General features: G+C 40.5%; 2 protein-coding genes across 2 annotated transcripts in view; one reads left to right on the forward strand and one right to left on the reverse strand.

The window, feature by feature from the left end:
* Positions 1-2,242: 2,242 nt before the first annotated feature.
* On the reverse strand, positions 2,243-14,809 carry LOC148903951 (oxysterol-binding protein-related protein 2-like). Its single transcript, XM_089011633.1, has 14 exons — positions 14,711-14,809; positions 11,627-11,858; positions 11,424-11,544; positions 10,268-10,343; positions 9,558-9,692; positions 8,049-8,146; positions 7,789-7,971; positions 7,557-7,664; positions 6,792-6,881; positions 6,582-6,699; positions 6,347-6,472; positions 6,138-6,261; positions 5,243-5,333; positions 2,243-4,318 (listed from the first exon to the last, which is right to left on the reverse strand). Exons 2-14 carry the CDS (start codon positions 11,661-11,663, stop codon positions 4,216-4,218), a joined length of 1,410 nt encoding a protein of 469 aa, XP_088867759.1. The 5' UTR covers positions 11,664-11,858; positions 14,711-14,809; the 3' UTR covers positions 2,243-4,215.
* Positions 14,810-16,043: 1,234 nt separating this feature from the next.
* Positions 16,044-23,486, forward strand: part of mtcl2 (microtubule crosslinking factor 2) — a 48,504-nt gene continuing 41,061 nt past the window's right edge. The window contains exons 1-3 of the mRNA XM_089011661.1: positions 16,044-17,277; positions 20,026-20,127; positions 20,562-20,684. Of these exons, the coding sequence (XP_088867787.1) occupies positions 16,354-17,277; positions 20,026-20,127; positions 20,562-20,684 (1,149 nt within the window). The 5' untranslated portion in view covers positions 16,044-16,353. The remainder of the gene's footprint in view (positions 17,278-20,025; positions 20,128-20,561; positions 20,685-23,486) is intronic.

Below are 23,486 nucleotides of genomic sequence, written 5' to 3' on the forward strand. Positions count from 1 at the left end.
CCTTCCCTTGAACCTCGTCGACACTTCACCACACGAGCTGCCATTTTTTTTTTCGTTTGTTCTTTGTGTAAATAGCGGATGAGAGCCGGTCCACATTACACAATCATGGCAGTTCACGACATGCTTTTTTCAACATGCAAATGTCAGCAATGATAACAGAAGTAGGGGGAGTGGGTGGGGTGCCTTTTGCACACCACATGGCAAGCACAAGCTGGAGTGGATGCGAGCCTGAGCCTCCTTAAAGCCAAACGTGTGCTTTAAGAATGTATCAAAACAACTGGAACAGAGCTGTAGATCAGTTTCAATAGCTTAAGGACAAAGAGTTGCATTATGTGCGTGACGGGCTCGTGGCGACTGCTTTATGATCATTTGGAAGAAAAAAAAAAACGTGGAATCTGATTACATATTGGTTCGTGTAGAGTTTCTATAAACGTGGTGTTTGTAAGATGAGATGCCGTTGAAAATAAAAGGTGGGTTTACTTTTTCTGGCATCCATGTAAATTTGGGGGTGGGAAATGGACAGTATGTGTAAAAATCATATAAAAAATGATGAAGGTGGATATGGTTTAAAAAAAAAGAGCCTAACAATAACAACAACGTTCACTGTTGTAAGTGCAATGAGCTAATCTTCCCGTTCTCCCCATTGTAAAACCTTGTGTATGTTTCCGTGTGTTTCTCCTGTAAATGGGTGTAGTAGACCTGGTGCATCATGCCATGTAATGTGATGAATGACAAATTATGACCTGAAATAAATTTTAATCAGGAACAAAAAATAAATAAATACAATACAAATGCATAAAAACCTGCTGTGGATGTTTTATTGTTCATGATTTGTAATTTTTAACCCTTTCACGGATCGCGGTTACTGTACTACAGTGGATATTTTATCATGTTATCCAGTGGCGAGCCATACATGTCACTCCCAGGCCTTCAGTAGGGCTACGTCCGAATCAATCCACAAATGTGAGTGTGGTGTGATTTACTACACGTCCACTAGAGGCTGCTGTTGGCGAGGAAATAACTTGTGACTGACAAATATAAGTCATTAAACTGTGAATTTTTACGATGAACATGGCGATTTACGATAACCATATAAAATTGCAATATTTGTTATTTTTGCTAACTTCGGAGCTGTGTGACCTTTCTTAACGATGTCGATCTATTCTTGAAAAGTCTGTCTTGAAAATAGCTTTAACAGTGTATCTGCATCCAAATCATTATTAAATCAACACAAAAATATATTTGCTTTTGCACCTCGCTACCGATACTGTGTGCTGTGGCCAGTATCCTTTTATCCCCAGCGGCTAGTGATACTGTGATTGGCTCGTGACAGATCAATCATGTGACTAGCCAATCACAGTTTGCGAAAACGCTGACGTTTCTAGCGCCTTCGAGCAGGCCTTGGGTTGCCAACTCAAAATCTGATTGGTTAAAGCAACAGTTCGTCAACACTTATTTTATGCTACAGGGCCTGCAAAACTGATTGTGAAGGCGTCCAGGTAGATTTTTAACCCTTGTAACAAATGATGGCCGAAATGTGATTGGTTAAATACATTGTAATTATAAGCGCCTATCGAAACTCTCTAGGACACTTTACAGGCACAGGATAAGAACTTTTTTTTCTGCGGGTGAGCATATCAGTTTACAGGGTGCATAAAAGGGTTAATAGTGGAAGAATATATATCAGAGGCAAAATGGTGCTTGGTGGGATCCTTAACATTAGCATAGTTTTTCATCTCAAATCTACATCAGCACATCACTCCCATCCATGTAGCATTCCCATTCGTTTACCAGTTTTTGTTGTTGTTTTTTTTTTCTTTATTGGATGACTTTAAGGGTTTTTTCTGAAGCATTTCATAGTTGGGATTCACTTGTTAAACCTCACAGCAGGAATGTTAAATATATAAGTTCTTCAATCCTAAAACATTCAATAAATCTTGACTGTTGTCAGAAAAATGTGATGAACGCAAACCTAAACATTCCTCAAGTCTTTTTATTTGAGTTCTATAGTTCAGGTTCAACAACATTTTGTTTAAAAAAAGTGGTTCTATTTTGTCATCAATATTTGCCGAATACATTTTGAAATTTGAGTATTTAAAAAACGATTATGGTCTGCATCTATTTGGACAGAAAATGTAATTTTCAGCAAGAAAAAAAATATTTTCTTTTAAGAGGGTAAAACATATTTACTTTTATTCATTACAATTTTATTGAAAAAGAAAAAAAAGTCCCCATCCATAACTGAAATTAAGGATTTTTATTAGTAGACATTCTCCTGTCCATGACTCTCTCAAGGTGTCCAGAGTATGCCTGTACAGTCCCCCACCAAAACATAAAACATCTGGCGGCATATTCTCACCAAAGAAAATGCTTTTTAAATACTATAAAAATAAGTCAATTGCACAAAATAATGTGTCAATTCATTTTTGTGTGTGTGTGTGATTACCTCTGTGTAACACTTGTACACAAACAACAACAACAACAACCACATATAGTCCAAGAGGAGGAGGCTAAAATTCAACAGAGGACATATTTAGGAGAACCAACGAAACCAAACCCTCAAAAAAGGGCGGTTGACCTTGATGACCCTTTTGTTGCAATTGTCAATAAATGAATGTTGTACCGTTTTGTGTTCCAGATAAATCTTGAGCATCTTGACACAATCCCAACTTTAGTGTTTTGTCTACACTTCACAGAGATTAGCCCTTACAACAAAAAAGGCAGATGTATCACGCATTGTGACAAAATGTACAAATAAGTAGAAATGGTGTATGGGGGTGAAGTGCTTAAAAAAATTACAGGCAGGTGGGGAGAAGTTTGACCACCATCAAACAGAATCCATACGTTTGCTTTTTACAATCTACAAGAGCGCAACAAAAAATAACCATGTTCCAAATACAGTGAGACCTCAACTTACAAACTTTTCGTCTTACAAATGTCAAATTTATGAAAATTAAACCTTATAATAAGCACTATTTTCATAATACACACCCACCACGGCTGGCGGAGTGATCTTCGGCGGAAGCACACGACCGAACAGCACCAGAGGTTAAGTTACCAACAGTCCTTATGGAAGGTGACTCTCCTTCCATAAGCCATCAACGACCATCAAAAAGGTCAATAAAACTTTATTTTACAGCACAGTTTATTTATTTAATTACAGTCGTCATGTAATGCGCCTCTCTTTCCAAACAGCAATTCCCTTTGACCTTCGACCTCCAACGCCATTCCATCACGCCATAAATGACCATCACAAATGTAAATTAAGTGACTTTGATACAATGCAGTGTATTTCTGTCATTACAATACAATAGCACATTTATAATACATAGAATAAGGTATGTTGTGTGTAGTTTTAAGGCTTATTTAGTTGAAAAGTATATTTTATGGAAACCCGGGAACAGATTATTCCCATTTTAACGGTTTCCTATGGGATTTTTTTTTTTTAGATACACACGTTTCGCCTGAAACACTCTGTCTGGGAACAAATTAAGTTCATAAGTTGAGGTCTCACTGTAATTGGTTACTTAAGCTGTTTGGGATTTCGGCACAATAACTCCCAGTCAGCATGATAGATAAATGTGTTTTTTTTACAACATTTAATAGCAATGTAAAAAAAAACTCAACGTGCTAGTGGTCTGCCGCAAACTCGATCTCAATGGAGAGAATACTAAAAAGGAATGTTGCAATGTTTCTCTGTCATTTTAAGTGGACAATCTGAAGTGTTTTTACATACCAATAATGTCGCCATTTTTTTTTTTTTGATTGACAATGGACTGGAATCATTCTTGAAAAATGTCAGCAACTTTAACATTCAAGTCAGGTGTGTTTTTTTTACAGCATAGGAGTCAAGGGCATATTTTACCAACATTTTATATTCATCATTCTATTGCTCAAGCTCATTTTTTAAAACAGAATGTTGTATTAATGACTAAATCCCAAACACATTCCGCCGTGACAGATGAAAAGAAAGGAGAACGAGCGATGATTGAAAACATTTACAGGTCACTTAACTAAAAGTTGACCTCAAATCCTTAATGGTGAAGAAGCGAGCAAGTCAAGATGAGACGACAATTCAAGGCCTTTGTGGAAAGTCTTTCTTATCAGCAATGGATGTGTGCGATGGATGAAGGGTTACGTTTTTTAAAGTGTGTCCCTTGGAAGGTTAGACAAGGTGTGCGGGAGATTTTGGAAGGGGAAAGACGAGCAGTCTCATCAGTAGATATCAGGCAGGTCTTGGTAATTCCTACTGAAGTAACCACCAGAGTAGTTCCAGTCCTGGGAGCCAGTGTTTGGGTTGGAGCCCATTTGGAACCACCTAAAAATATAATGAATTTGCAGTGTGCATCAAGGGGGGAATAAATCTGAGGGCAGAAGCTGACGGCAGGAGAACCTCAGATATTAAATGACTTTTTTTAATATGCAGTGAAGTTTCAATTAAAAGTAGAATATTCAATGGCTATTCACTGAATAGTAATTACACATCTTCTTCTTTCCTTTCGGCTGTTGCCTTCAGGGGTCGCCACAGCGAATCAATGTCCTCCATCTATCCCGGTTTTGTGCATCCTCTTCTCTCACACCAGCTACCTTCATGTCCTCTTTGACCACATCCATAAACCTCCTCTTCGGTCTTCCTCTCTGTCTCCTACCTGGCAGTTCAAGATTCAGCATCCTTCCCCTCTGGACATGTCCAAACCATCTCAGTCTGGCCTCTCTGACTTTCTCTCCAAAGCCTCTAGTGAGTTGTCCCTCTAATGTACTCATTCCTGATCCTATCCAACCTGGTCATTACACATCTGAGGTAGGTATATTTTTTAACTATTATTGCGGCGAAAATAAAAATGTACATTGTTCAAAGTTATGTTGTTAAGAGATTACATGTTAGTCACATGGTCAGTTTCAAGGTCAAAATGTAAAGTTAAAATTAAAACATGCTCCAATCTTAATTGGATTATTTGTCGAATTCCTTTGCCAACGGTAACTGTTTAATGAAAATTGCCCCAGTTGTTCCAGGGGAATCAAAGGAGGATGGCCACGCCCCTTTTGGACTGAACAAATTAAAATTGAGTGGCTCATAACTCATAAACCTTTACTTCGATTCACCTAAAATTTTAAACTTCAGGTGCTGCTTTTACGATCAACACGTATAGCAAATCTCATTAAAATCTAAATTCGCTTGGCTAAACCTAACGGCATGACCCGTCGAGAAAGAGCGAGAAAAGCTAATGAGAGCGCTACAAACCTTGTCGACCACACCTCCTCATATTTGGCTCTCTGTTTTCTGGATGCTCGTTGCTTTTCTTCCAGCCTTTCCTTCTCCTGGATTGCTTCATCTGCAAAACCATCGTAGCACAATTTGAAACTGTCATTGACATGAGGCAGTTTACACCAACAAACGGCAGGTGGCGGCACTGTTTCATTGTCTCATGCTCAGCACCCTTTTTTCAGCTGATTTAGGGCAAGAGGCGGTGACCACCCTGGACTGGTTACCAGTGAGTCTTGCAAGTCGCATATAGACAAACAACCATTTACACCTATAGGCACTTAACTCATTCGCTGCCAGACGATGTGCAAAAATGTGTCAACTCCAGTGCCAGGGTTTTTGTCATTTTCAGTCAAATTGCAGGACCCACATAATTTTGAGATTTAGGACTACATAAACATTCAATACTGCATAAGAAACATTAGACTCTTAGTTAATTCCCAAGTTATATGGGTCTGGAGTTATTGGAGCTTGAAATGGGGGCGGCTGCACAAAACACAATACAATACATATTGATTTATGTAGCGCTTTAACAACATCTTAAACTGTAGCATGGGCAAAAGGCAAATGCTGCCCCGACATGGAAGGAAAAAAACATTGCCAGAGGTCTGGCCAAGACTTTATCGGGACCTTCCGGAAGAAAGAAAAAACCCGAACAAATTCGGGAATGGTGCGCCACGTCATGCTTTTCATTTCCCAAATAAATTCGGGAATAGCAATGAATGAGCCATCTTCAATTAACTGCGTGTGAATGTTTTTAAAGTGTAGGAGTACCCAGAACACAGTTTCCAAGCCTTCTGGGCTTTTATTTGTTTTGTATCAAATAATGCCAAACTGAGCATCACAAAACCCCAGAGGTAGACAATGCCATTACCCATTTTGCCATTCTCCATGGCTCTGATATCAGGTCTGAAACGACAGTCAGTCGGGGCCAGTATAGCCTCCAAGCCTGGTTCCAGCTCATTGAGAGACATTGCAAAATTGGTGAAGTTGTACATCTGAAAATGGAAAGGTACAAAGAATCGGTTCCCATTTTATGCACAATCAATGCTGCCTTTGTCTATTGTGTGTGTGTCCCTATACCTGAGCAGAATGAACCGGTCTCGGATCAATCCTCCAGAGTAGAGTACTACCCGGTATAACCGATACTGTCTCCTGGACCTCTGGCATGTCATCAGCATCATCGTTCTCCGATCCGACTTGCTCCTCCTGAGAAATAACAATGAAGGAGATAAAGCAATGACATGTTTCATCACCACTTCAACATGCAAAGACGGCGTCGTCAAGACTGGCGTGGTTCTGACTCCATCAATTGTACATTTTTGTGCTTCTTGTCTCCTTTCTTCTCGGCTTTCTTGTGAGCCTCGTACACTTGAGGATCAATACTCCACATGCACTCTGTCCACTTCCCATAGATAACACAGAGCTTCTTTTTACTATACAAAAAAAGCGGGGGAATCGGGTTACAAAATCAGACAACTCAGAAAATCAGACAACGGGAGACAAAGTAAAAATGATGAAGGGGAACCTCTTATCCTGGATGTATCCCTCCACTTTGTGTAGTTCTTTGCCAAACATCCCACAAGGCTTGAAATTCAACACACACTTGTCTCCGGTTCTGTGTAGACAAGAGAGTAAGCACTAAATATCTCTTCATAAACTATGGTACAATTGTATGTCACCAGAATATGACATTTCATTTCACCACAAAAAAAATGTTTTTGATGGGTCTTTTGAAGAACAAAAAAGTGCATTAACTCTGCCAAAAATGTGTCCACTCCAGTGCCAGGGTTTTTGTCATTGTCACTTGAATTACAGGACCCACAGAATATTGAGTTTTAGGACTACATTAATATTCATTGCAGCGTAAGAAAAGAACCTTAGACTCTCTTCTTTCATCAGAAAAAAAATTGTTAATTCCTAAATTATATGGGTCTGGACTGATATGAGCTTGAAATGAGGGTGGCTGTCCAAAAGACAATGCAATACATACATATTGGTTGATGTAGTGCTTTAAGGCAGTTAGAAATTAAATGTATTATTATTATTAATAATAATGATTACAACATCAGCTAAAGCTGGAACAAAGCGCTAACACGGAAAAAGGGAAATGCTTCCCCCTTGTGGAAGGGAAAAAAACATTGCCAAAAGGTCTGGCCAGCGTTTTATAGGCACTCCAGTAAGAAAAACCAAAACCCGAACAAATTCAAGAATGCCGCTCTATGCCATATTTTCAATTCCCGAATAAATTTGTGAATGGCAGTGAATAAGTTAAAAGGTCAGGAGAGTTTACCTGTGGTTGACTATTTCGACAGAGCCATACTGCTCTATCCATAGTTTTCCCAAGATGATATTGTGCACGCAGCAGTGAGGGTTGCTCCATGTGTACGCCTCATTGTACCTTAAATAAAATGAAAGTGGGCGACGCCATGAAGAGAAGATACACGGCACAGATGGGAAAATTTGATCAGGAATAATTTGCGTGAATATGGCAAAAGCAGTGCCCACATGTTTATTGGACTTACTTAAGTAGTTCAAGAGTGATGGTCCCTTTGGGCTCAGCCTCGACGCTCTTCCCCCAGAATTTTAATTTGGGGTATATTGAGCCATGGAATACGAAGTCTCCAGCAAGGCTCTCGGCATGGAAGGCACTCACCGGGGGATGATGGGATACCTGTTCCGCGATCAGCCGGAAGCCCTGCTCCTCTCTGAATACACGAGGAGAAACATGAAGGGTGAATATATCGTGTTGAAGGGACATATGTGAAAATGCAGCGATATGTACCTGGTGAGTTCATAAGTCTCCCCAAGAAGAGGGTTGAAGGGTTTTCCAGTTCGCTCCCATTGAGACGCAACGGCTGACACAGCAAACGCAGCCACGGCCTGAAGGGACAACGACAGTTTAGGGTTCAAGAAAGGTTTCTGAAGAAAACAAAAAGTTGAATGCTACGCAAACATAAACAAGAAGCAGTCACACCTCACAGATGACAGTTTGCAATCATGTGTAGAAATGAAGGCGGGGACTAATGTTCTGATGTAACAAAGCTGTAATGCAGAGCATGCATTGCTGCATGCACATCAGGCCATTCAGAAACTATAATAAACAATATTCAGATTCACCGTTTGGTTCTTCAGATTTCACCAAAAATGAAGTGTTCACTCTAGGGCAGGGATGTCCAAACCTTTTGTAAAGGGGGCCAGATTTGGTGTATTAAAAAGGTTTATTGTAATTTCAGTTGATTTAAGCATGTGTTTTGCTTTATTTGAAACATGCATATCAAAATTTAATTGACATTGAACATTGAAATTTAATATTCACATAACTTCACTTTTCTAACACCAAGTTTTTGTTAAAGTTTAAAAGAATTGTTTTTTGTTGATTGGCACCATTTTCTAAAATTAAAAGAACAACATTTAATCGCCATTTTAGAAAATTGGGGGGTTCATTCAGTCAATGACTCGATACTAATTTACTATTTCTAATTGAACCTCTGGATGTGTCATGATCATGATTCATGATTTCATTATTGATTATATGACGAAGGCTGCGGGCCGGATGAAAATTGATCACGGGCCACATTTGGCCCCTGGGACGGACTTTGGACATGTCTAGGGCAGAGGTCCCCAACCCCCGGCCCACGGACTGGTACCGGTTTGTGGGTCATTTGGTACCAGGTCGCGCAGAAAGAATAAATAATTTACATAATTTCCGTTTTATTTATTATCTGAGTCCGAACTATGTTTTATTTTGAAAAATGAAAAAATACCAGATTACATCCATTTATGACTTCCTCTTGACGCAAGTCAAAACGCTTGTTTGGTCACGTGATACATACCGCCAACATTAGCCCACCATAAGATAACAAAATGAATAAAAAACAAACATCTTTGGAAAGTTGTAAAAAAATACACAATGGATTCACGTTTATTATTATAAAAGAAAGAAAAAAAAACGTTTCCATGCCTGTCGTATCATTTTATTTTGTTGTATTTATCCGCCGGTCCGTGAAAATATTGTCTGACATTAAACCGGTCCGTGGCGCAGGTTGGGGACCACTGCTCTAGTGTATGCCCTGCCTCTGTGAATGTAGTGAATTTCTACACAGAACCCTGATGTGCATGTTCTCTGTATTTTATTTTATTACTTTTATGTTGTTGTTGTTGTTATTATTATATATATTTTGTAGTACAAATGTAGCCATTTTCAAAACAACCAGGCTGCACTGTATCCCATGATGTGTTATTATTGTTCACACAACCAATTGAATGTTCAGAAGGAGTCTCAGTGTCTGACCTGCATGCGCTCTATGGAGTCAGACAGTGAGCAGGCTCTGTTGATGAGGTAAGTGTGTTCCATGTATTCTGTGATTCGCTGCAGGAAGCTAAGAGGCTCGTTGAAGACAACGGGCATTGTGATCTTGGAAAGTTCCTGGAAAAAAAGGCACAACATTTGCTGTCCACTCTAACATTTTTGAATAGTGAAATTGAAAGGAATTTCTTGCACAACGATGTTAAGGATGAAATCATCATATTATTTCACACATTTGTAATTTGCCCATCAAAACGCTTCAAGATGCTTCAATAGAGGTAAATGTGTTGCTTTGGTGTTTCTACAATTTTTAGCGCTCACATAGAGAGTACCTCCTGCTCCTCTTCTTAACATTTCCTTACAGATAAAGTGTGTATTTGCTACCTACAAGCTGTGAGTACAAAACCACTTTTCTGGTACAGAATTTAAAAAATAAATACATAAAAAAGAAGGGGGAGCAGAATGGACCTGCAAATAGACACATAGAATATACTACTTATCTTTTGCAATTTTAATTTAGTAGATTTGACATATTTTCTGCACTACAAAGGCATACCAAAAAGCATTACATTTTTGTGCACAAAAAAGGGGGTGAGGAAGGGGATCAGAAAAAAAAAATAAAATACAATTACGAATGACTGGCATATACAATAGAACGAGTAAATAAGTGACACGGGGAGAATTCACATCCTTACCATTCCGATGCATTTCTTCAGGATACTCCAGACACTAATAGTGTTTCTGGAAAACATTGGTGCCGGTAATGACGTCCTACAGTGAAAAAAAGAAAAATCAAACTTTGATTCAAGAAAGAAACGAAAAAAAAAAAGACAGACAGGAAACCTGTTTGGAATCTGATGCTTGTTATGTGTTCTGCATATAGTCACTCACAATTTTTATTACAAATAAACACACAAAGTGAACACTTGTGTTGCATTCCGTTCACATCTGAACACAATGTATTTATTTATCCATTTTATTTATTTGTATATTCATTTATGCATTTATTTATTTGTTTATTCATTGATGTATTCACGTGTTCATTTATTTATTCATGTATTTATTATTTATTTATTAATGTATTTATTTGTGTGTTTATTTATATTTATTTCATATACATATTTTTATTTATTTTGTAATTATTTTTTTTTGTTTTTTATTTATCTCCTTATTTCTTCATTTCAGTTTGGAAACTTCACATCCACCGGTAGTTCATTATGAAGTAGTACCACGATACGAGTTATTGACGCATTTTTGATGGTCAACCCACAGATGTGAGGTGATGACAGTAAGGTACACTTTAAACGCTTTATTTTTCTCCAAAATCAAAAGCATCTTATCTGATCAAGCAAACATTCAGTACACAGATTTTAGATAAGCGGAACACGTTGTCCAACCGGTCAGCTATCGTAAAAAGAAAGATTACTTGTCTATGGGATAGGAAATGAAGCTATGTGCCACAACATTTACGTGCTACGATATCTTAGCATCTCTGCACTGAGACAGACTAGAAACACAAAGTACGAACCTAAAAGCATCTCAAAATTTTCACCTGTTTTTTTGCAATACCACCGAACCAGCTCAGGGTCACGTCTGGGACCGGTTTGGTGAAGGAGTAACTTAGCAGATCGTAGGCATAGGGAGACACTTTGGACTGGTTGTCAAAGAAGCGCAAGTACTTCCAATGCAAGCATTTTCAAACCGCCAATATACAAATGAAAGTAAATGACTGACTACTTCCTGAAAAATTCTAACCATACACAAAAGAAAAAGTAAAACTTTCTGGTGGAGTTGGATCAGCTATAAATATACCAGCGTTGTGTGAAAGGTGTTGTGGGAATGCATAAGTACCTGTGTTTCTTGACACCGTTCTCCTGTGGTTTTGATCCATTGTTTCTGCTGCTATCAAACACCAGTGCATCTTTGTAACTGGACTCCGACACCCCTTCATATGACTCGTCCGAATCCAAGCCTGTGAAGTCATCGGTAATCAGTATTTTCAAATATGTGTGTATATATATCATAAGATGAATGAAAAACAAATAAGGTTGAACCTGTAACGGCGTCGTAGAACTCCTCCTCATTGCTCATCTTCTGAAGTCTGACAAACCCGACTTGATGGTCAATTTCTAACACATGTTCCCTCTGATGACAACCTTCTGGACAGAATTCTGTCAGTCAAGGTTCACCACTGGATCGCCACCACAGTAACAGCACAGTAGTTGTGCTTGGTGTCCACAAAGCGCTGATGGACGCTTAAGCTGGAAGAGCGACGCCCCGCGAATGCTGTTTGACAAATAGACAAACCGTTAGCTGATGCAATGCTATTGTTCAGAATTTTCATGATGCAAATTAGAAACATGAGGAGACAAAAGAGGTTGTTCAAAAGCAACACACAAAATCAATGTCTGACTTGACTAATTTCACAGAAGGGAAAAAAAATGGTGAATATGAACACTTTTTATATTGACCACAATTTATGCAATTTTTAATAGGATTTGTGCCATGATGGGGTGAGGGACAAAAAAAAGTGCACTCAAAGAATATGACAATTTAGCCCATTATGAGTTGAATGTAAACTTTTCGTCATCAACAAGTTTACCAATGAGTCAAGCTTTTGAACGGTTCATATCACAAAACAAATCAGTTCGGTGACATTATCTACAGATGGCAAGCAAACAGACTGGACTAGTGGTTCTGTTGACACCAAGTACAGTACTACGTCCCAAAAAATTACATAGCTCACCAGGTACAAGCATTGTGACCAATATTCAAACACCGGAACATATTAGGTCAAAGTTACTTCAGTAAATATGTGAAAACAAACAGTACAAAATGATAACATGACATTGCTTGGCCAATTGGTGCTGTGTGAAATTTAGTTCGCTTCATAGGCAATACATACATAATACAATTTTAGTAATATGATGCCCCCTTACCTTTTTTCACAATGTGAATTCTTAAAATTCGAAAACGTACAATCAACAAAACTCCTGCAGAGAAACTTCTGACGTAACCACACTGCGAACAACGTATGCCTATGGTAAAATTACATCGTTATTGTTGGAATGGACAAAATGTGGGCACAAAAGTGATATTGAGGACAAGAAAAAAATAAAACTTCTTTGCAGTTGACTTCTAACCAAATGAACATGACCAAGAAAATAAAGGAAGATCAGGATGTTCCCTTGCTGACTAAATCAATAAACAGTGTGAATGATTGTCCTCTAAAACACTTCCCGGAGTGGAAAATTGAATGTTTGACCCCGAAAAGACAGACTGTTACGAGTGCAAAGCGATGAGCGCCGGTGTTGTCAAGGTTCATCGAGTAGTTGCGACGACTGGATCACAAATGTTCCTCTAATCTGTGCATATGCAAAAATAAATAAATAAAATCATACAATTGTCACTTTATCAGCGCAGGACAATGGTTTATAGCCCACCAGCGCTCTGGTTTCTGAATGCTTAGCTCCACCAACCATCCATTGAGATATGTATATCAGAACAATTTGTTCTCATAATACCGACCCGAGTTTTGTTTAACAATCTCCAAATGACATTACAGTAGTAACACGCAGACCATTTGGAATGGTCCGACGTGACACTTTGGTGCGTCTCACCTCCCTTAAACGTGCCTTGGGAGTTGAGTGGTTTCTCTAGGCATCATTCGGAAAGTGGCGGTCATCATCTTTGACCACATCGTTAGGGTGCGGTCAAAGGACGTTGACTTCGTTCGACATCTCTATGTGACTCTTATGGTATCGCCGTATCATCAGGTTGATGACCACACTCGATGACACATCTCAACTCAGTGGCCAATTCTGTCTGAAAACGTTCCCGTATGAAGTATCAAAATGGCACGGTACTGTTGATCCTTTGTTAGGTGTCATCTTGGTTTTATGATTGCAAAGAGTGAACACCGTGATGAGGGTGACTATTGTTGAACAAGGACATTTATTGGTCAAATCAAAAATTTAATTCATATACTAAAATTGTTTTTCCACTTTAATAGCGATATGCAGATGGGCAGCAATGCGGTCTCACTGCAGAACAAGCGAGCACAGTTAGCATAGTCATTGCGCAATCCATGGTGAGGCTCAGCCGGCTGCCTCACCGCTCGTCTCTACTTAGTATTTGAACGGTAAATGTGAAAATTCAGCGATTCTGGAAAGAAAATGGTGACGTTAAATGGAAAAGAACTTTAAATTACAAATCACTAAATAAATATAACGGTTTAATTTTTTTTTTCATTTGATATTTCCGTGATGACAGGTGAGGAACGGCCTCACCTGTCTCCCCTGACTGCACGTCACTGGTTAAAATAGCATGAACGACTTTCTCGGTAGGGTAAATTAACCTGAATGTCAATGACCCGCAATGAACCAACTAAGAGAGGAAGGAAAACAATGAGTTTCCTAAAGCTTGGGTGCAGATTTGGATTGAGGAATTCAAAGTTGAACAGGCATGGGAGCTTGGCTGAGACAATTAAATTCCATGGGAGGTACCTTTAACACGGAGATTAGAGATCATAACGCAAAAATGTTCCCACGCGGATTCGAGCGATTCGCGCAAATGTACATAAATGAATAGTACATGTTGTCCCGTTTCCAACTTTGCCGAGTTCCACGGGCAAATCTTACACTTGCCGTTGGACGGATCGAAAAGAATACTTCCAGAAGTTGGGATCTGACGACGTGTATGTCATTGTGTGTCTATTTATCAACAGCGCGAATTATTTAGTGGTGCCCAATTTTAAAAAATGAGAACAAACAAACGAACATAAAAAGTACAAAAGTACAAATGCTGCCGAGTTGGCTGCTATGATTAGCACGTACTGTACAACAATCGTTGGGGATGACACATCATAATTCTAGACAAACGTCAGTCATCGCCGTCAACAATTCAAAGTTGTTTATTTGTCATAACGATCCAAGACACTCAAATGTCGGTTGCAATACCGACAGGACATCCGACTGACAGCGAGCCTTCATGTTAGCTTTGCAGCTAATAGTGATCAGATAGCTACCTAGCATAGAAGTCTCTCAATGAGAAAAAGCAACAGATTTCAATTACTCACCGATCAGACTCATTCAGAATAGAGAAACCAAGAAAAGAGACACCGTGACAACATGTCTTACCTGGTTAGCGTTGGCAGTGTAAACGGTGTGACAAGTCCGGGAAAGGAACTTGCAGTGAAGCTTTTGGGTTTGACACAGAAGCGGAAGTGGCTAGCCGCGGGGGGCGGAATTGGAACAATGACTGACATAATTGTTAGCCAATCAAATGTGTGGGTGGGAGTACACTGTCCAATCACAATGCATTTAAGCAGCAAGAAACAATGCAGGGAGTGGGCGCTTCACCGAAATGTGGGCAACATAGATCATGCAGGTCAGAGGGTACTGACGAACTGCAAGAAGAGGACAATAAATATTTTTTTACAATTAAATGAAAAGGGGTGATTTTGCTGTTTATTTTCTTGTTCACATTCATGATGCGCACATATAAATAGTATAGATGAAAAGGTTTCTTCAGCCGTCATCTGTACTTCTTTGAAGGTGTCAGCCGTTTCGCTTCTTATCCAAGAAACTTCGTCAGCAAACTAAAGTTTGTTAGTTTGTTGACGAAGTTTCTATATGTCGTCTATATATATATATAGATAGGCAGTGGCCAGGAAATAAAGACATGGTTAAAGGGAGGCTTCTTTAATTTGACATGTGGGCCTTTATTGGTCAGAATGTATTAGTTAAAACCACACACAAGCACACACAAGCTGTTAAATCAACCTCTATTTTGATGCATTTCATTTAATATTCAGTATTCTGACCATCCATCCATCCATCCATCCATCCATCCATCCATCCATCCATCCATCCATCCATCCATCCATCCATCCATCCATCCTCTCTCTCTCTCTACAATCTGTCTACAATCTTTGTGTAGAGACTCGCAATCTTCTCCAGGTGGCGAAAGAGAGCTACAGAAATGTCTCGAGTCGCCGCTCAAGACTCCCTTCAAACATTTGCATGTCAAATGCATTTTTCTTGACTGGGAGACTGTTCGACGAATTCAACCCTTTTTGCAAAATAATGCACGTAATATAATATAAACGACACTCTATTTTATGCCTGAGAAATATGTTATATATGTTAAAAACATTTCAAAAACACATTATGACAGATATGAAAATGCATTTGTGTTTATTTTGAAACACAGTTTTGAAACTCTAATTGGAATAATAATTTGTTGATTTGGAGCTCGTTGGAAAGTATTTACTGGGGATGAACTATTTGACGGTTGAATTGTAATGGTTTTATTTTATTCTTAGACTTTTCAAAAAGTACAGTTATGTTTAGGAAAACAAAGGGAATATGTTTTCGTGTGTTTTTATTTATATTTTCCCCTTTGTTGCACACCCCTCCCCCTGCCGCATGTCCGTTATGTGGGCGGGGGAAAGGGCGACATCTCCGCCTCTGATTCTTCACGTTGAGCTCGGAGCTGGAAGGCAGACACCGTTTCACGACAAGCGCCGTGGTTTTGAGGAAATGCAACTTTATTTAGATATTTTTTGGATGACGACACACAGTTAAGACGACATGATTTTAATCGGTCCTCTTTCGTGTATTTTTCTGTTCACCGCGTGAGCTTTTCATCTCGCTCCTTTTGTCTGTGAGCTGTTGTCTCTTCATTTCAGCCGAACTTCTGCCTTCCACGGTAGAAAACAACCCCACAACAACAACAAGAGCTTTCTTTTCAGTTTCCAGGTTGGGTTCCAACGGAATGAATGACAAAGTCAAAGGAGGTTGATGTCGACAACAGCCCGGCGCACCTCTCCTACGCCTCGCCTAAGGAACGGAGACTCCATCTCCGGCAGAAGATGGAAAGCGTAGGGGGGAGACAAGGTTCGGACAGTGGGCCGGCTCAGCACGCTGAGCTGCCTTCTCTCCTGTTAGCTCAGGGTGGGAAGAAGAAAATTAATCGCGCTCCATCACCGGCCAGACCCAAAGATGTACCAGGGTGGTCCCTCACGAAGATCCGTGGTGGTTTGGGAGCCCCTAGTCTAAGCGTGAAGCCGGGAGCGATCCACCTGGCGAGTCGCGTTTCCAGGCGAAGCCCCATTGGAGGTCCGTGTGGAAAAGATGTTAAAGCCGATAAAAATGCTGTGAAACCGGCGGGCAAGTCGTCCGCTTCCTCCGCCAACGCATCATCCAAGAACTCGGCCGCCAAGATGGCCAAAAGCACCAGCGGTGCACGTAGGGTGTCGGACGCCAGTATTGGGTCGGACGACCTGTCCAAGGATTCGGGCTGCGCCCCTGGAAAGCTTTCTCCCACCGACAGCAGTTCCGAATTGTCTGACTGCGCCTCCGAGGAACACAAAGTGTCTTCAGACGCCCCCAGCAGTGACACAGAGTCAAGGAGTAGCCGAGGTGGCGGCGACAACCTGCTCGGGAATGGAACTAACCAATACCTTGCCGGTGCTAAAAGTTCCAAGGAGATGCGTGATAAGGACCGACTGTCTGTTGGTGTTGAGGCCGATGAGGAGAGCTCATCTGCGCCGGAGGAGCGCTCGGCCACCTCAGTGGACAGCAGGATGCCAGCCAGCACATCTTTGGCCTTCTCTGACCTCACTGAGGAGTTTGTGGACGGTATGCATAAGGAATTTGTGAGAGAAATCGAGGAGCTCCGGTCTGAGAATGATTACCTCAAAGTAAGTCACATTCTGTGTTTGTTTGATGGTTTGTTTATATTGTTTTTAATGTCCATTTTCTGATTATCTTATCCTCAAAAGAGTCGCGGTGGGTGCTGGATCCTATCCCAGCTGTCTTCAGGCATTAGGCAAGGGACACCCTGAACTGGTTGCTAGCCAACCACAGGGCACACAGAGATGAACAACCATCTACAACCTCACAGCATTGAAACGTTCATTCTCTAACCCCTTAATGCACCAATGATGATTACCAGTTACCAGATAAAATGATAAAATGTCCAATGTAGTAACATTTGTCCCTACTAGGGTTAATTGTAGGTGTCCGAATACAACACATGTTGATTTACTGTGTATTGCGCACGAGTGTCAAAGTAAAGGTCTGGGGGCCAAAACTGGCCCGCTACATCGTTTTACTCGACCCACGAAAGAAAATCAAGCATGCCAAGTGCCATAATGCTTGTGAAAGTCTGAACCTATCCATCCATCCATTTTCCATACCGCTTTATCCTCATTCAAATTGTCGTATGTAAATCACAATAACAGCCATTGTTCTTGACTTCAGATTCTAAAACCAGTTATTCATTACCGGTAATTTGTTGTGCGTTCTGTGTGTACTATGTGGAGGAGATGAAACATTCTCATGCTTTCCCTAAATTCATAACAGGAAACCATGACTACAATGTTGCCCGCAGCAAAAAATGAGTTGGACATCCCTGATATAGCGCTTCAACAACAGCTGAAGCTGTAACAAAGCATTGAACAAAACAGTTGATAGTGAAATAACAATTACATTCATTCAAAATAATCAATGGATTGCAAAAAAAATGGTTTTGAAAGTAATACGCGATTACATATGATTGCATTAACCGCCCCCACCGCCCAAAAAAGCCTCCGGGCAACTGTTGTTGCAGCTGTGAGGAATACCTGCTTGGTGCAAATGAGCTCAGCATCCAGAGCATTTGGATAGAATATTCATCCATTGCACATCCAATCTCCTTCAAAGGTACCACTCAATTGCATTTGGGGTTGAAAAAGTATTAAAACGTGTCTAAAAAGACTTGGGAGAAGATGAAAATCACACAATCCTCAATGAAGCGTATCCTACTCTACAGATACACCTCAATGAGACAAATGTTTTCTTTTTTCTTGCCCTGTGTGTATACCGACACTGCTTGCTCAGCTCTAATTTTGAAAAGAAGACAAGACAATGTAGCCTGTGATTGGTTCATTTTTTTCTCCTGACTTGCTCGCTGCTCACATGACGGAAAAAAAGGAAAAAAAAAACCTCTTAGTTAGCTGTGAAAAGCGGGTCAGTGGAGCATTTCTCTCTCTGCACATTAACTTGTGATTCCCCAGCTCTGTGACCTCACATCTTCGTTCTCTAAGCACATGTTTTCTCTCCACCTCACGGTCTGCACATTTTATACTGTTTTCCCTCACCTTTTCCCCTTTCCGTTACTTATTTCCCTTCCTTTTCCCCACCTTTCCTGTCTTTTCGGACTATTATTTCCTGTTTTCGCCTTGACATGCAAAGTAGCTTTAATCCAAGATGTTTGCTAGCATCTGATACTTCATTGCTTGACCTCATTGTTTTTATTCCAAAAGTGGAAGACACACCCTGCACACAGCTGCTCTATCTTTACAGGTTATGAAACAGTACACAACACACACACACACACACACACACACACACACACACACACACACACACACACACACACACACACACACACACACACACACACACACACACACACACGCACAATAGTTTGGGTTTCTAGGATTTCTGCAGTGCCGGGTTTTTTTGTCATTTCCACTCAAATTGCAGGACCCACAGAATATTGAGTTGTAGGTCTACATCAACATTCAATGCAGCGTCAGAAACCTGAGACTCTCTTCTTTCATGAGAAAAAAAGTTAATTTTTAAATTATATGGGGTGGAGTTATATTCGCTTGAAATGGGGGCGGCTGTACAAAAGGTAGATGCTGCCCCCTCGTGGGAGGGAACAACATTGCCAAAGGTCTGACCAGCTCTTGATCGACACCCCCGCACGGAAACCCAAACACCAGGAAATTTGAGAATGGCGCTCCGTGTCATGCTTTTCAATTCCAAAATAAATTTGAGAATGGCAGTGAATGAATTAATGGCATCCCACAAGTACAAGTGCACAAATCTCTATTGGAACCAGGCATACCATTTTAAACCGAGTGACCTGATATGATTTATGCTCCTCAGCTGGAATGAAAAATTCATTCCCATTATGTACAAGAATGTGCTCGCCTCGTCCACCCTCTGTCACATTTTATTTTATATCAAGTTTCCAGTGGAGGAATCTCTTTTGCCTCATTCCTAATTGCCACTTCAAAAATGACATTTCCCCACAGGGACTGTAAGAGTATTCACAAAGAGGATCTAATAAACTTTCAGTGACCTTTTTACAGTCCTGACTGGAAAGTGGAAGTACTGAAGAAACCAAACAATATCTTAACATACTATTCTTTGTGCTTTTTGTGAGCGGTGGTTACTCAAGACATGTCCTATAAATTAAACAACCTCAAGAGGGGATATCGCACTGCAGTGTCAACCCAGTCTAAATTGCTCATAGGTGCGAATATGAATGGGAAATTGTCTACACATGCATGTCGGTTCCTCCAAATTAGCCGCCAGTGTCTGGCGATCAGTCGTAACCACAATAAGGCTAAATAATCAAACGGATGCTTGATTCACATGTTTTCTGTTGTTCCCAGGATGAGATGGAAGAGTTAAGATCTGAGATGCTGGAGATGAGAGACATGTACATGGAGGATGACGTCTACCAGCTGCAGGACCTGCGCCAGCAGTTGGAGCAGGTGTGTGTGTGATGTGTTTTTATGTGAGTGCAGGCGAGCATGATGAAATGAGAGCTCAGCCTCTCACTGAACCTCATTTTCTTTGTTTGCTTACTTTGAAAACAAAAGGTTGGTTCAGAGAGTGCCGAAGAATGTTTTTAAACTGTGAACACGATAAACCTATGAAATCGGGTTCATGACTTTCATCAAGGGGCTGGAGGGTCTCAAGTATCACATAATATGACATGATAACCATGGCTTTTGTGATTTTTAAAGATAAAGTTGTCATTTAAATTCAAATGTTGTAAAACATCAGTAGTATTTGACTGCATTCAATTTGTCCTCTATAATGAATCTTTGCTTCAAATCCCATCGTAATCAGTTCACAATGTATTGAAAATGATCCCTGTTACAAAAAAAAAAGTTTTGATTCTGAGTGAATCTTTCATTGGCAGGCGAACAAGACCTGCCGCATTTTGCAATACCGGCTGAGAAAGTCGGAGCGTCGTTCCATTCGAGTGGCCCAAACGGGGCAAGTGGATGGCGAATTGATCCGAACACTGGAGCAAGACGTCAAAGTAAGTTTTTTGCTTCGAAGCGCTCTGTTTGAGCTGAAGACTTCTTGTCACATCAGGCAGACAGTTTACGGAAAATGCGTGATGCTCTGTGTCTACTGATCAGTTTGTGTTTATGTTAATTTGAGAAAAGAATGCATTTCTTCCTATGACATACCCTGATCGCAAGATTGTGATAGCATCATTCGAAATTTACCATCGTTTTTTTTTTTGACACACTCACTGAACATTTCCCCAGATAGCATCCAAGGGAAACCGTAATGACAATATGGTCCATGACAAAAATGAATTTCGCGCCCCTGCTATCAAATTACTTGGTTTGATTTTCAAGCTGCACGAACGACAGTAAACCACAGTCTTCTGATAAACTGGCCTCAATGACAAACACATGCACACTGTCACGAACAGAAAAATGCACAGTTTGTGTGGTTGTGTGTGTGTGTGAGTTTGTGTGTGTGTGTGGAATGTGAATGGATATTATCATTATCCCTGTGTGTGTAATGGATAAGAAAAGTGTGTGTGTGTGTGTGTGTGTGTGTGTGTGTGTGTGTGTGTGTGTGTGTGGAATGTGTGTGTGTGTGTGTTGTGTGTGTGTGTGTGTGTGGTGTGTGTGTGTGTTGTGTGTGTGTGTGTGTGTGTGTGTGTGTGTGTGTGTGTGTGCATGTGTGTGCCGGCCAAAAGTGTGTTTCTGTGACATCACACGTCAATTGGCTTCTTTCTGTCTGCGGCTCAGCTGCTGTCTCACCATCTGGTTGTCCTGAAAGAAGGAAGGTTGGAAAGAGGAAGTGGAAGGGATGAATGTACATCCTGTGTGAGGTTGTTGGTGGTGGGGGGAGGGGGGGGGGTTGCAAGGGACCGCTGCTGACTGTTAGAAATTCAAATTAGCCACACAGATCAAGCGATGAAGCAGGGAGGGTAGGGGTGGGCGGTAAAAAGAGGACAAGGCTATGCCTAAAGGATTATGACACTTTAATGGAGCTGATTCGAAAGAAGATCTGACTTGAATTTTAAAACGGGAAGATTTAAATGAAGATTTAAAAAGGCCAAAGAAAGTAAAAAGCAAGGGCTTGTCAATAGCAGTTGTGTCTTGTGTTAAAGCAATCATGTATTAAAACTTGTGCTGGGCATTTGCTGTTAGGCGGAGGTCTCATAGTGTCCTAGTTAACACCCTGTGAAAATATATGAGAAAATGTGAAGGCATGGGTGCGGATCGACTGATGTGTGGGAAGTTTTTCTTAAAAAAAGGGCGGGGGGGACAGCTTTTGTTTGAGCAACAGTCGACTGCGGTAGAAAATATACACATCATGGATGAAAAACGACACTGCTGGGAGATAGACGCTGACATCTCTGTGTGTCCCTCAACAACGCGAGTTATTGTCGCCTTGCTGCCAGGGCCAAACACTGTCCGGAGTCAAGTTACACCACCCAGTCATGTTTGTGTGTGTGTGTGTGTGTGTGTGTGTGTGTGTGTGTGTGTGTGTGTGTGTGTGTGTGTGTGTGTGTGTGTGTGTGTGTGTGTGTGTGTGTGTGTGTAAGTGCGTGTGTGTGTGTGTGCGTGCGTGTGTGTTTGTGTGTGTGCGTGTCAATACGGGGGTTGGGATGCTCACTCTTCAGGTTGTGTTTGCCAATTGGCAACACAAATTTAACTATTGCAAAACTGTCATCTACCTATTGGCAGACTATCCGTCAAGAATAGGAATTGCATTTTCGTTTTTTCAATTAAATAACATGTTTAACTCATTCACTGCCAGACAGATGTGCAAAAATGTGTCCGTTCCAGTGCCAGGGTTTTTGTCATTTTCACTGAAATTTCAGGACCCACAGAATATTGAGTTTTAGGACTACATAAACATTCTGTACAGCGTTAGAAACCTTCGACTCAATTCTTTGATCCGAAAAAAAAAAGGTAATTCCGAGGTTATATGTCTCTGGAGTTATTTATATGAGCTTGAAATGTTGCCCCCTCGTGGGAGGTAAAAACATTGCCAGAGGTCTAACCAGCGCTTTATTGGCGACCCCCTGCAAGAAAAACCAAAACCCGAACAAATTTGGAAATGGCACTCCACATCATGCTTTTCAATTCCCAAATAAATTCTGGAATGGCAGTGAATGAGTTAATGATTCAACAAAACACACAAAAAAAGGTTATTTATGTCTACACAGCCAACAAATAAACACACTGTTAAACTAAACAGAGAGGCAGTTTACACAATAAACATGCAGTGCGTTAATCCTGGCAGATGTCGGCGATGGTATGATGCAACACACTCATAATATCTACACACAAAAAAAATCTCCCCAATTCAGCTCATTCAATCGCATGTTAAACTTTCCACCTTTTCCTTTGAAGTGATTTTTAGGCTCATTCCAGCACCACTAAAGATTGGTACAAAACTGCAATGGGTCCACTATATAGTTTTTAGATCATGTAGTGTATTACTATTCAGTTCCCAAACTAATTTTCACTAGATGTTCAATTAAAAATACATATTTAGAGAATATTTCAAGTCAACATTTTGCTTCGTCGTAGCAACATGACCTTGACTTCTTGAGCGCCACAAAACGCTGATCTGCTTTACTAAATTGGCTTAACTCCTTATGCTTGAAGGCACTGATTTCATAGCGCACAAATACACACACTCACACACACGCACACGCACTCTCACACGCACATGCACTCTCACTCACACACACACACACACACACACACACACACACACACACACACACACACACACACACACACACACACACACACACACACACACACAAACTGATACCCTTCCTCCAATTTACTGCAAATTT

Source organism: Hippocampus bargibanti, linkage group LG01, assembly GCF_051943395.1.
Source record: "Hippocampus bargibanti isolate YZ-2025 linkage group LG01, ASM5194339v1, whole genome shotgun sequence".
Lineage (NCBI taxonomy): Eukaryota > Metazoa > Chordata > Actinopteri > Syngnathiformes > Syngnathidae > Hippocampus > Hippocampus bargibanti.

What these genes read in the sequence shown, in the direction of transcription:
- LOC148903951 (XM_089011633.1), bottom strand. Translation starts at nt 11,663, where the DNA reads ATGAGCAATGAGGAGGAGTTCTACGACGCCGTTACAG. An exon ending in AACGGTGTCAAGAAACACAG is followed by an intron (nt 10,344 to 11,423) that starts GTACTTATGCAT and finishes TTTTCACTGTAG; the next exon opens with GACGTCATTACCGGCACCAA. An exon ending in ACTCCATAGAGCGCATGCAG is followed by an intron (nt 8,147 to 9,557) that starts GTCAGACACTGA and finishes TTGTCCCTTCAG; the next exon opens with GCCGTGGCTGCGTTTGCTGT.